At 39.2% G+C, this 13,594-nt stretch overlaps 1 protein-coding gene across 2 annotated transcripts in view; it reads left to right on the forward strand.

Moving 5' to 3' along the window:
• LOC122548559 (WD repeat-containing protein 26) overlaps window positions 1–13,594 on the forward strand; it is a 101,054-nt gene that overhangs the window by 69,599 nt on the left and 17,861 nt on the right. Inside the window, exons 11-12 of one of the 2 annotated variants that reach the window (XM_043687373.1) lie at window positions 261–339; window positions 9,217–9,346. In XM_043687373.1, coding sequence (XP_043543308.1) covers window positions 261–339; window positions 9,217–9,346 — 209 coding nt within the window. Of the gene's footprint in view, window positions 1–260; window positions 340–4,486; window positions 8,155–9,216; window positions 9,347–13,594 lie in introns of those variants that run through there. The other variant, XM_043687374.1, reaches the window with a different exon arrangement.

Genomic DNA, 13,594 nt, shown 5'->3' on the forward strand with positions numbered 1-13,594 from the left:
ATTAGATAACCATCTTAATTGCTGTTATCTCCAATGCTGATGTTGTGAAAGAAATGTTTGAAAATATTTTCAATGTGCATCCATTGGATTTTTTTTCTATTTTTGACGTTGCTTTAAAGAAGATTTTGGTTTTGATACCTTTCTGCTCACTACTGTCATAACTCTGTGGGATTAGAAAAGCCAGCTTAGTTATTAGAGTTGTCTCAACTCATACGGAGGTAATGTTTGCTCTATTTGATTCATTTCTGATTCTGTTACAGAGTGCAAGAGGATCATCCTATAATGTCTTTCACAGTTTCGAAGAATGGAAGGTTAGCCTTGTTAAATGTCGCCACTCAGGTATGTAGAAAGCAATCAACTTATTTTAATTTTGACTTGAATTTCGCTACAGTATTTTTGAGTCCATGGCCAAAAGGGACAATTTTAGCTTCTGTTTTCAAGTATGGACTGTAACTGGAGAATTTGACAATACATTATACCTCACTTTAACTCAGTAAGTAAATACACCAAATGGTACATCAGATTAGTACTTGGTAAGCTCCCTGGTCTGTTAATCTGATTTCCGCTGGGAGAGCTGTGTGTAGTTGGCTTTACTTCTGGGTACAGAGGCCACTTAACTGTTGGGAAGAAAAGTCAGCTGGGGATTCTCACTTGTTCCTTTCTGTTAAGGGTGGCAAGTGTTCTTGAGTTCCTTCCTTAGCTGCTTTCTATTCCATATTTACATGTTGCCTTTTTGACATAAGTATTAGGCTATTTTCTACATGCATGCTAATGACACCAAACCTTTCCTCCAAAACGTATTGACTTCATTGTTATGCAGTTTGATGTCTGTAAGACACTAGCCAGAAGCAGTAAAACCTTTGATGTCATCCTCAACTATCTCGAACTAAACCTAGTGTTCTCTTTAAACTTGAGTTGTATTTCAAACCTCAGATCCACCTTTTTCACTAAGACTTACTTCACCTCTAAAATATTACCTGCTAGTATCTCTCTCTTCACTAATACCAAAACTTTCTTCAAACTGTTCCACATCAAGGCTTGACTTTTTCAGCTTTTCCTAACTGTCTTTTTCAAGCTTTTAAATCAACCAGAAAAAAACTATTCAAATCCTATAATGCCCCAAGGTCCTTTGAACTATTTTCAGCTGTGATTCAGTTGATGTATTGCCTCTCAGTCACAAGGTTACCAGGATTTAACCAAATAGTCATAGCTGACACTCCAGTGCAACCTGAGAGAGTGTTGCACTGTCTGGTCCTGGTTAATCCCTCAATCAATATCATAAGAACTGATTATGTAACCGTTGTTTTATTGCTGGGTTACCTTACTGTGTATTCTTTAACTGCTTTATCTAGAACATTGGCAACATTCCATAATATTTCATTGGTTACAAGGCAGTTTGGAAGTGTCCAGCAGTTGTGAAAAGCGTTATATAAATGCAGGTCGGTCTTTCGTGACCGTTATTGGTACCCTTTTTTTCCCCAGCACATTCAATCCTAAACTATTATCCTCAGTTCGAAGTCCCTCCACGTCTGCACCTAAATTTACCTTGAAGTTTCTTCAATCCTAATCCAGCTGCATCTGTCCATCCCTTGAATTGGGACCTTATTGCTTTTTAAATCATTCTGCCTTGCTGCACCACTCCCCATCTTCAAAGGTTGTCTTGAAATCTGTTTTGACTAGCTTTGATTTTTTTTAAATTTCTTAATCTGAATGTCAGTGTGGAAAGTAAAGTAAAATGTGTGATAAACAGAGGGGCTTTGTTAAATTCATTAATTTTTCCTTAAAGCAGCTTGATCTAATTGCCCTACCTTTGATCAATATCCTTTGCTGAAAGAATCTTGAAATTGTAATGAAATTTCTAGGTTCTAAATTCATACAGCCATTGAGGATAGATTTATAAAAGTATTTTTCATGAAGTGTGAATTAACATCACTTCATGTTTGCTGTTGACATTGAAATGTGTTCAAAGTAATGTTTAGAGTTTAATTTACCGTAGTTTATTTCCTCTTACTAGATTTGTGGCACATGGAGAAATTGTCAAGAATGTCTTGGCAACATTCTGCCTTTTAATTGGTTTTTTAACAATGTTGTGGCTTGTTCAAGGGGACAAGATATACTCTTCTGTAATTTGTCTTTCAGGTATTCATTTTGGAAGTAACATGATTTTTATTGTCATTGTGAAACAATTTTGTTTTGCTGCCAAAGTAGCTACTTGTTTTAGTTCATAACACTTCCCTCCAATTCATTGTACTTTGTAGTCCGTTTTGAGATTGCCGAGATTCATGCATGTCTTGAGGGAATTTTAGTCCAGATAAAAATTTCAGGCCAGATCTAATCAGTTCAATACTTGGAAACCCTACATCGTCAGATGTGCCCCATTTTGGTTGAAGCGTTACCAGAGGCCTTGGCTGCCTGTGTCAGTAGCCAGTTAAGATGGACATTTCAAAGTTAAACTAGAGGTCTACAACATTATTTTAATAGTTCTTTCTGTATGCTGGCCAATATATATTGCTAACGAGCAGTAGCTGAAGTAGGTTAATTGTCCTTACTGTCCTTGATCTTTATGCAACATAGCTGCTGTATTTGCCTAATGAATATCATTATACTGGAGTGGAATTCAATTAATATGAATACTTCAAGTGGCATAATGACATAAAAATTATTTTTAAATTGAATAATGTCTAACTCGTGTGCTCCTCTTTCAAATCTGCTGTCATTAATCCTTTCAAAAAATTGTCTATCTCCATCTCTCTGCCTTCTCTTGAGAGTTTGAAGTCTCCCAAATCTGTCCCTTTCTATTTCTCAACACATCACATTTTAATCCCACCAATTAGCTCTCTGCTTCTGCCACGATAACAATTTTCTCAACCAAATTCTTGAATAGCATCCTGTAGACTGTGGCAGAGGTAAACTATCACTCCTAGTTCTCTTTGACCCTGGCAACAGGTTTTGACACAGTTAATGGTCCAAAATCAGCCACAGATTTCCCTGTAATTAACTTTATTCCTGGTTCCATACCATTTGTCTTTTTTCTTCCTCCTCTCCCAAAGAATCTGTCATTGACCCTGTTCCTGTTTGCCACCTTAATGGTGCCATCTGCAAGGTGTCCTCCACAAATGTGAAAATTCATGAGTTACCATGTGTATGCTGACTCTGCTCCATCTACATAGTTTATTGACATTGGAGAGATCAATCAGGCTACTTGTCTGAATTCTTGCAGTTTATGTTGGAAGCTCATTAAATATCGGCAAGCCAATTCTTTGGTGCCTTTCACAACCTTTTGTTCTGATACCATCAACTTCAACCCTCTTTCTAGTAACCGTGTGAAGTTGAACCAGACTGTTCACAACCTTGGTGTTAAATCTGACTCCGTCTAAGCTGCCTACTACATGTCTATACCATCACTAAGACAATCTAGTTTCATCTCTATAAACAAAATTAATTCTGTCCTAGCCTGACCTTATCTATCAAGACCCTTGTGTGTCTTTGGATTTCATGTTTAGAGGTAACAATGTATTCCTGTCAAGCCACCTTAGCGCTATCTTCCGCAAACTGGGAGTTATTGAATCCTTTGTAGATATGTTCTAATTTGCACTGAGTTTTACTTGCTCTTTGAGGAGCTGTGGGATAGTTCCATGGGTATCTTCTTCCCCTGCTCGATTGTTCAAATGGGCGTTATTCCCCTGAGATTTCGAGGAATATTTCAAAAAGTATAACCATGTTTCTCACAGGATTAGTTATCTCAGTGCCTGGACTCATGGTCTTCAGGCATGAGTTCTAATCCAAAACAGCAATCAAAAAATTTAAATTGTTTATTCAGTCTGAAATTATAAAGAAAAGCCAACGTGGTCCACAAATACACTATAGGTTTGTCTTAGAAAGCTGCTTGGTTCACAAATGTCCTTCATGGAAGGAAACCTGCCTTTAATGGATGGGTTGTATGTGATTCTGGAGTAATGTGTTTACTCTTAGCTGCCCTCTGAGAAGGCCTAGCAAGTTACTTGATTGTCAAGGCAGCTTGCCATCTTAACTTTTTGTGGTAGAAAATAAAGGCTGACTTATGAGTGATGGTATATCTAAAGCATACTTGTGTGTGTACAATACGATGTGGAAAAATGTGCTTGCAAGAATCAAGAATGTGAAAATTTGCAGTACTATCAATACGTACTGTACAGCTTTTCATTTGAATAGATGGGATTTATCTGCTGTTACTTGTAGGCCTTGACCAGTGTAATGATGGCCATTCAATTAAAACGGCCAATTGGATGCTGGTAATTAATGTCTCAATTTGTGCAGGAAGCACTTGTGTTAGTTCTTGATGCTTTCCCACAATATTATCACTGCATTCACTACACTAAACCAGCTATCTTTTTTTGCTTCTGATGGAGCTGATCAGGTTAATGGGGAGGGGTGCATTTATCACTTGATGGCAGCTTTGTGTTTTTTTTGTCTTTTTATGTGCTTTCCCTCCAACTTCTACTGCAAGACCTCTCCGCTATATCTGCCTGCAAGCACATTGATCTCTGTGGGATACCTGAAGAAGCAGACAACTATTTGGAATTGAATTTTTAACAAGACTCATATGTTTCCCTCTGCATGGTGAAAGTGTAACTGAAGACAGTAGAAGATGGAGAGAGAGGGCAGGAGAAGTCGATTCACTCCAGAGTGAGTAGAAAGTCTACACAAAACAACCAGAAACTGATGTAAGCTTGTACTGCTTTTGACACAGTGGTGTTGGTGACTTAGGGTCCTGATCCAACTCCCTTTAATTATCTTTTTTTATTAATTACACCCAGTATGGTGGAATAACGATATAGATTTCACCAGCACTCTAAACTTTGGCAAATGAAAGAACCTCACTGTCTAAAATTGAAGCACTCTGATTTTTGAGTAGCGTAATTTTTGATGGACTTTGCCTTGCTGAAAGTAGACTTTACTTGGTTGTTTTAGACCCATTTTGAAGTTGAAATTGCAGAAATGGGACTGCAGGATATGGAAGGGGGGAAACCCATTGCTGGTAATTTTAAGGCAAAATGGAGCTTTACGACCCCGGATAGTGACTCTGAGTCTCTGCCTCTTTGACGCTACACTTTGTTCTCAATGTTTATACCACCAAATGAAGAGGATTGGAACAATGATGAATCTACTTGCTTGGACTGACAAACCAGATCCCCTCAAATCAGTGCTGACTGACTTCATACACCTTAAATAGATCTCAATCTTTGCCAGTCATCTGTGTCACGTTGACTTCTTATTTCAGGCATGAGAAGCTGCCTCCATTTGGTGAAATAAAAGTTCATATGGCTGTTTTCTTTGGAATTCAGAAACTCCCATGTTTCTTAAATAGTGACAATATGATGGATGTCTTCATAAGCTGCGTGGAGTGAGGGTCATGTTGCAACAATCTGATTACTCCATCTCTTTAAATCTTCCTAACCTGCGAGTATTGCAGGTGAATTGATTACTGCACTTCTAAGAACAGTGTAAAGAAAAGAAATGCTTGGCTGTGGTGTCCACTTGTATACAAGAGCACGATCAATAAGCAGCAATAATTAAAAGGATGGAGAAGAGAGAGTCTCTGACTTATTTAGCATTTCAACCTCCCAAACGATGCATATCTCCAAGACTGAAAAACAATGCATTTGAGTGAAACTAAAGTGTACAATTGAAGATGATGTGCAATCTCTGTATAACCAGCTACATCTTACAGCTGAATGGACATTGTTTTCAACAAACTGAGCTTTCTACAGATGTTTGACTTTTGACTACTTTGGAGTAACAGTTCAGGGAATGGCTGAATTGTTGGTTTCCCAGTTTTAGGACTGAAACCAGGCTACTTGCAATGAGTTGTTTTAATAACCTATTGAATTGTTTTTCAGTACTACTTTGATTACATTTTAGAAAGTCAAGTTTTCCATGTAAAATAATACAAGGTCCAAAATCAAATTGATTTTGCACTTAAATTTCACAAATCTACCAAATGTTAGAAGTACACCATTTAGTCTCTCAAGACTGTTCCTCCAGTGATAAGATTGTGGCTGATCTGTTTGCATTGAATTGCATATTTCCACTTTCCCTTGATTCCCCCACTTATCAAGAATCCACCACCTCCGTCTTAAAATTATTCAAGGGCTCTGCCTCCTCCACTTTATGACCGGGTATTCCAAATTTAGCCACAATAGGTTTACTACCTTCATCTAAGTCATTGCTGTTAATTGTCAGAAAAGAAGTTGGAATCCAGCACAGACCCCTGTGGGATTTCACTCATCACGTTCTACCAATTGAACGAAACTCATTTGTGTCTGCTTTGTTTGGTTAGCCAACCAATCTTTCATCTGTGCTAATATATTGCTCCTACACCATGCGTTCTAATGCCTTTGATGTGGTAGCCGACATTCCTACTAATTTTCTTCTGCATGAACCACCAAAGCCTGTGCACAGCAGTGACATCTGGAACTGAAAGTCAATGCTGCGACCTGTATAGGTATGCCAGTTGCTGTGTGCAGAATGTCAGGGAGTGTTGGTGTTCTTTATCAAATGCTCTCTGCTCCAATTTATTCACAGCACGTGTTACTACTTCAACAAAATTTCAATAAATTAATTAAATATTATTTCTCTTGAACATGCTGACAATCCTGATTACCTGGGTTTTTTTGATGTGCACAGTTGTAATCTCTCCCCTGATTGATTCCAACACCTTCCCCACATCAAGTGTCAAACTAAATGTATCATTTCCTGTTTTCTGTCTGCCTTCTGCCCTCCCATGAATAGAAGGATTATGTTTGCCTGCTTCCCAGACAAATTGAATCTTTCTTGTATCTAAGGAATTTTGGAAAATTAATGTTACATTTTGTAAAATGAACAAAAATTAAATTAAAATAATGCACCATTAGCAGCAACCTTTAAAACCTTTGGGGAAGTCTATCTTGACTGACAGGCTTGTCAGCCTATAGCTTCATCAGGTTTCTTAGTACCATTTCCCTCCTGCTTGTAACTTTGATAAGCTCCTCTCTCCCTTCCACCTCTTGACTTACAGCAATTTCTGGAATGTTTTTTGTATTTTCACTCATTTAGAGGGCACTCACTTTAGTAACATTTTTCCTTTTTAAATATATGTAGAAACTCATGCTGTCTGTTTTTACAGTCTTTGCTTCCTCTCCTATTTTAATTTCTTCTTCCTGATTAACATCATGGCAATCTCTACTGTTCCTTATATTGTAACTAGTCATCTGACCTGCCACTCCTCTTTACACAATAGTATACTATTTCCTTAAGTTTGACGTTTTCCCTAACTACCTTAATGGAGATAGTGGGTCATATCTTTAGAATTTCTCTTTACAGTAATCTAAGTATTCTGAAATATTCCAATAAATAGTTGCGACTGTCTCTTTATTGATCCATCTCATAGTCTAGGGCTTTAGTTTACATGGAAATTATGTAAAGTTAAATAATCAACTGTATTGCAACCCAGGTAAATGTTCACATGGTCTTTAACTGCAAGAACACAGTGTTCGTAACCAAGAAAAAATTTGTATGAGGATTCCTAATTTACAAGTGCTTGTACTTGTGAATGTAGTCCCAATCAGGGGTGTGTTTTTAAAAATCAGACATATGAATGTTACCTGTACTTACGAATGACTATTTGATATTGTCCTGCAATATGCTGTGATTTGCATACAATTGACTTGTGCCTTGAAGACGGAACCCATTTGCAACCTGGGGAACTGCCTTTACTTCTGGAAGCTAATTGTTTCTGTCTGTAGATGATGCCTGACTTAGTATTTTCAGTGTTTATTGTTTTTCAGTTGTTTTGTTTTAACTTTAATTTAAAGTATTTAATGTGATGCAATGCTATTATGATCTAGTGGCTGGATTGTGGAGCTTTATGACAAATTCATATTAACACAGCTGTTTCAACACTCGCTCGGTGCGATGCACTTGAACTGAGCTGAGTTCTCGGATTAGCTTTATGCTGCATTCAGTTGCTATATCTGTAATGAAAGTACACCATTTGACAATGTTAACCTGGAATCATAGAAAATTCCAGCATTGAATCAGGTTGAGTCTGACCTGTTATGTCCTCTTTTGCCTCACTGCTAGGAGAAAGTGAGGTCTGCAGATGCTGGAGATCAAAGTTGAAACTTTATTGCTGGAACAGCACAGCAGGTCAGGCAGCATCCAGGGAACAGGAGATTCGACGTTTCGGGCACAGGCCCTTCAGGAATCATTCCTGAAGAAGGGCCTGTGCCCGAAACGTCGAATCTCCTGTTCCCTGGATGCTGCCTGACCTGCTGTGCTGTTCCAGCAATAAAGTTTCAACTGCCTCACTGCTAGCCATACTTTCAGTTAACTGTGCCCCATGATCTGGAAATACTGAAGCCGCCTCTTGTTTAATAGATATTACATTATCACATTTTTGAACAAGGTGTTGATTACTCTTGTAATATTTAATTCTTCAGTTCTGTGTCTATATTTACTCCAATTAAGAGGAATAGAGAAGTAAAATCTGAGAAAGTGGCTGCATGTGGAGAAAAACATAAATTTGAGCAATTTCAATCCATTGTTTCTCCAGCTATATAGTACTTCGCAGATAGAAAAACATCCATTGGGGGTATGCAGCAAAACACAAAGTGAGAATAACTGAGAGCCTGATCAAGGAAGCAGTGCTTTATAAAAGCCTCAAAGTCCTGATGAAGCTGAATTATGAATATTGCTGCCATTCAGCATGAAGAGTATCATGGTTTGGAAGAAACATGGGTATATATAGCTGATTACACTCAAATCTCTTGCCCACAGTGAGTCAGTGTAGTTTAGTGATTAAACCCATTGATGGGAAAGTTGTCAACCACTGGCAAGCATTTGAAGGTAGTGGTAGTTCAAGCTTTTAATACTGAATGTGGTATGTTTATCTGTGTAGCTCTGCAATGTTATAAATTCAAAATGTCAAAAGAAATGTAGGTGGGGCAAAATTGGAAAATGGAACAATATTACTTGTCTGATTGGAGCACTTGTCAGAATGTGAAATTTTAATTGTTTCAGATGCTTTCTCAGCCAAGACAGTTCTTCTTATCAGATTCATGTTCAGCCATCTGTGTATCATCTCTTGCTGTCTAGAGCATTTGAATATTAATTGTATTTTTCATTTCAGAGGCAATTTTATTTAAAAGTGCAATAAAAAGAAAACCTTAAGTTCTGTATGACTGTCTGTGTTCCTAGGGAGTTCATCTATGGGACCTACAGGACCGTGTTTTAGTGAGAAAGTATCAAGGTGTCACACAAGGATTTTACACAATTCATTCATGTTTTGGAGGCAACAATGAAGATTTTATAGCCAGTGGCAGTGAAGGTAAGAAGCAGGAGTATACAACATTATAGACTCTTAATACAGTGCAGATGAAGTCAATTCTGTGTGTGGATAGCAAGAATTTTCCACCATTCTATTTACCTGTGGTAGGCTTTGATGTGCATGTTAGGGTAAAATGATAAATAAATATCTGGATACTTAAGAACTTATTGGCAGAAATCCTCTATTTAATCAGGACAGAAAATTTCAGTATATGCTGAGGCAAATATCAACAGCTTTTACTGCTTCACCTCAGTCTTTTTTTTTAGATTACTTAGTGTGGAAACAGGCCCTTCGGCCCAACAAGTCCACACCAACCCGCCGAAGCGCAACCCACCCATTCCCCTACATTTACCCCTTTTACCTAACACGACGGGCAATTTAGCATGGCCAATTCACCTGACCTGCACATCTTTGGACTGTGGGAGGAAATTGATAACTATGCAATTTTGTGATCTGCTTTTTCTATTTATCATGGAATTTTGCTATCTAAAAGTTAAAAAGCATAGTTTGTTTGTCTAAATGCCATCAGTTTATTCTGGAGAAGTCTCACCAATTCCTGGGGGAGAGGGGTACGAATATGGTATCTGCTCCCATCTGCACTGGAGCTTTCCCTATGTGGAGGACTAGCTAGAATCATTGCAATTAAAGCTAAGGAGGAGTGCACTCTGTCCATCAAGACACTATCAGCTATCTGTAAAGCAATCCCATCAGTTCTGTTCACCTACTCTAACCTCTTAGCCTGGTGAGTGTACTTTCCTTGAGTTCCCATCTAATTTCTTTGTGAAATCATTAACTGTTTCTGGTACTTCTATACTTGTAGGCAGTAATTTCCACATCATTACTACAAACTGCATGAAAAGGTTCTACACACCACCAAAACTAGAGTTATTATCATAGAGGTCTACAATACATAAGTCCCACAAAGTTTGTATTGGTCAAAAACAGCCACCTAACTATTTTAATCCAATTTTCCAGCACACATTATTGTAGCCTTGGCATCATAAATGAACATCTAAATACTACTTGAAAGTTATGAGGGTTTCTGCTTCTTGCCCTTACTAGTAGTACTTTCCAGATTCCCATTATCTGGGTGGGGAAAAAAAAATTCCTCTCAACCTCTGAACCTCCTGCCCTGAGTTTCAGTCTGTGCCCTTGTTATTGATCCTCCACAAAGGGGTAAAGCTCTTTTCCGTCTACACTATCTATGCTTATAATTTTGCGTATCTCAATCATGTCCTGCTGTAGTCTCCTCTACTCCAAGGAAACCAATCCCAGCCTATCCAATCTCCCTTCCTAACTTAAATTCTTCTTCTCGGGCAACGTAGAGTTCTGAAGGAGGGTCACCAGACCTGAAACGTTAACTCTGCTTTTTCTCCTCAGATGCTGGCACATTTGAGTTTTTCCAGCAAATTCTGTTCTTGCGTCACACATCCTGGTAAAAAGCCTCTGCACCCTTTCAGTGCAATCCCGTCCCTCCTACACTGAATTTCAGAACTGCATGCAATGCTCTATGATGTGAGGTGCCGGTGTTGAACAACAGTGGACAAAGTTAAAAATCACACAACACCAGGTTATAGTCCAACAGGTTTATTTGGAAGTACAGACTTTCAGAGCACTTCTTCGTCAGGCAGCTACCTGATGAAGCAGTGCTATGAAAGCTTGTCCTTTCCAATAAACCTGTTGGACTGTAACAATACTCTAGTCATGATCGAACCACCTCTTTTTTTCACAGTTCCCACATAACTTTCCCAGTCTTTAAACTCTATTCCTTGGTTCATATTTGCATGTATCGCACGTAACTCTCAACTATTTCATCTACTTGTCCTGCTGCCTTCAAGGATCTATAGATACATAAACCCAGGTTTCTCTGATCTTTGGTGCTTCCCAGGATTGTAATGTTCATTATGTATTCACTTACCTTGTTTATCTTGTCCAAGTGCAACACTTCACATTTACCTGGGTTGAATTCCATTATCACTGATCAAACCATTTGAACAACCTGCCTATATCACTCTGCAAGTCAAAGGCTATCCCCCTCCCTACCATCTCACTAATTTTTTTTATAGAGGGTCATAGAATCTTACAGCACGGAAACACTGTTTCACCCAAATTGGTCCGGACCAACCTCGATGTCCATCCACGCTAACCCTAATTCCCTGCATTTGGCACATATTCTTCTCAACCTTTCCAACCATTGTTTTGGAACTTTGGAAAAAAAAGTCAAAACAACAGTTTAAAAGGAAGAAGAGCAGACAAAGGAAGCACATGGTGAGGACAGTGCAGGAGAGAGAGAGAACCTGCGCAGTTACCGCCTTTGCTGTTTGAATTCATGTATCATTGAACATCGGAGTGCATCTGGGAAAACTAACAAACAGTGAAATTCACAGCTAAATCTTGGAGGAACTGTTGGGCGAAGGTCACAGCACAGAATCAGATAAGTTAATTGTTTTAAGTCTGTCCAAGAGAAAGGCTGCGGTAGTGAGTATAGTGGATTCTTTCTTGATTATATGTTTTTGGAGCTAAGTCTCTTGGTTAAACTTTAAACATAAGCCATAGCTATTAATTTAACCTGGGGCAGTGTTTTGTAGAGGAATAAGATGGTGTTATTTTCTGGGTCTGTAGATTGTGAAGGAGCAAAAATGGCCTTTGCAGTGATATGTACTTCTTGTCAGATGTGGGAGCTTAAAAGAGAGTTTAAGGGTTACTGCGGATTATATCTGCCATAAATGCTGTTGGATGCGAATCTTATCAGATCGAGTGGATCGGTTGGAGAGACCGATAGAAGCGATGAGGAATTTGCGACAGCAACAGTATGTGATGGATGGCAGTTATAGGAAAGGGGGGAAAGTCTCAGATAAAGTCACATAGATGGGTTAACTCCAGGAAGGGTAGGAGGGGTAGGCACCTAGGGCAGGAGTCTTTTGTGGATATACCCATTTCAAACAAGTATGCTGTTTTGGAAAATGTAGGGGGTGATGGATTCTCGGGGGAATGTAGCACGAACAGCCAAGTTTCTGGTATTGAGACTGGCTCTAATGCAACGACGGGTACGTCAGCTTCCAAGAGATCAATTGTGTTAGGGGATTCTGTAGTTAGAGGTATAGACAGACGTTTCTGTGGCCAGCAGAGAAAAAGCAGAATGGTGTGTTGTTTCCTTGGCGCCAGGATCAAGGATGTCTCCGAGACGGTGCAGAATGTTCTCACGGGGGGAGAGGGGCCAGCAGGAGGTTATTGTCCACATTGGGACCAATGACATTGGAAGGGAAAAGGTTGAGACTCTGAAGGGAGATTACAGAGAGTTAGGCAGACATTTAAAAAGGAGGCCCTCAAGGGGCCTCCTTTTTAATATCTGGATTACTCCCAGTGCTACGAGCTAGTGAGGGCAGGAATAGGAGGATAGAGAAGATGAATGCATGGCTGAGGACCTGGTGTATGGGAGAAGGATTCACATTTTTGGATCTTTGGAATCTCTTTTGGGGTAGAAGTGATCTGTACAAGAAGGATGGATTGCACTTAAATTGGAAGGGGACTAATATACTGGTGGGGAAATTTGCTAGAACTGCTCAGGAGGATTTAAACTAGTAAGGTGGAGGGGGGGGAACCCAGGGAGATAGTGAGGAAAGAGATTGATCTGAGATAGGTACAGCTGAGAACAGAAGTGAGTCAAACAGTCAGGGCAGGCAGGGACAAGGTAGGACTAATAAATTAAACTGCATTTATTTCAATGCAAGGGGCCTAACAGGGAAGGCAGATGAACTCAGGGCATGGTTAGGAACATGGGACTGGGATATCATAGCAAATACAGAAACATGGCTCAGGGATGGGCAGGACTGGCAGCTTAATATTCCAGGATACAAATGTTACAGGATGGATAGAAAGGGAGGCAGGAGAGATGGGGGAGTGGCATTTTTGATAAGGGATAGCATTACAGCTGTACTGAGGGAGGATATTCCCGGATGTACATGCAGGGAAGTTATTTGGGTGGAACTGAGAAATAAGAAAAGGATGATCACCTTATTGGGATTGTATTATAGACCCCAAATAGTCAGAGGGAAATTGAGAAACAAACTTGTAAGGAGAACTCAGCTATCTGGAAGAATAATAGGGTGGTTATGGTAGGGGATTTTAACTTTCCAAATATCGACTGGGACTGCCATAGTGTTAAAGGTTTAGATGGAGAGGAATTTGTTAAGTGTGTACAAGACAATTTTCTGATTCAGTATGTGGATGTACCTACTAGAGAAGGTG

The sequence above is a fragment of the Chiloscyllium plagiosum genome, chromosome 3 (genome assembly GCF_004010195.1).
Source record: "Chiloscyllium plagiosum isolate BGI_BamShark_2017 chromosome 3, ASM401019v2, whole genome shotgun sequence".
NCBI lineage: Eukaryota > Metazoa > Chordata > Chondrichthyes > Orectolobiformes > Hemiscylliidae > Chiloscyllium > Chiloscyllium plagiosum.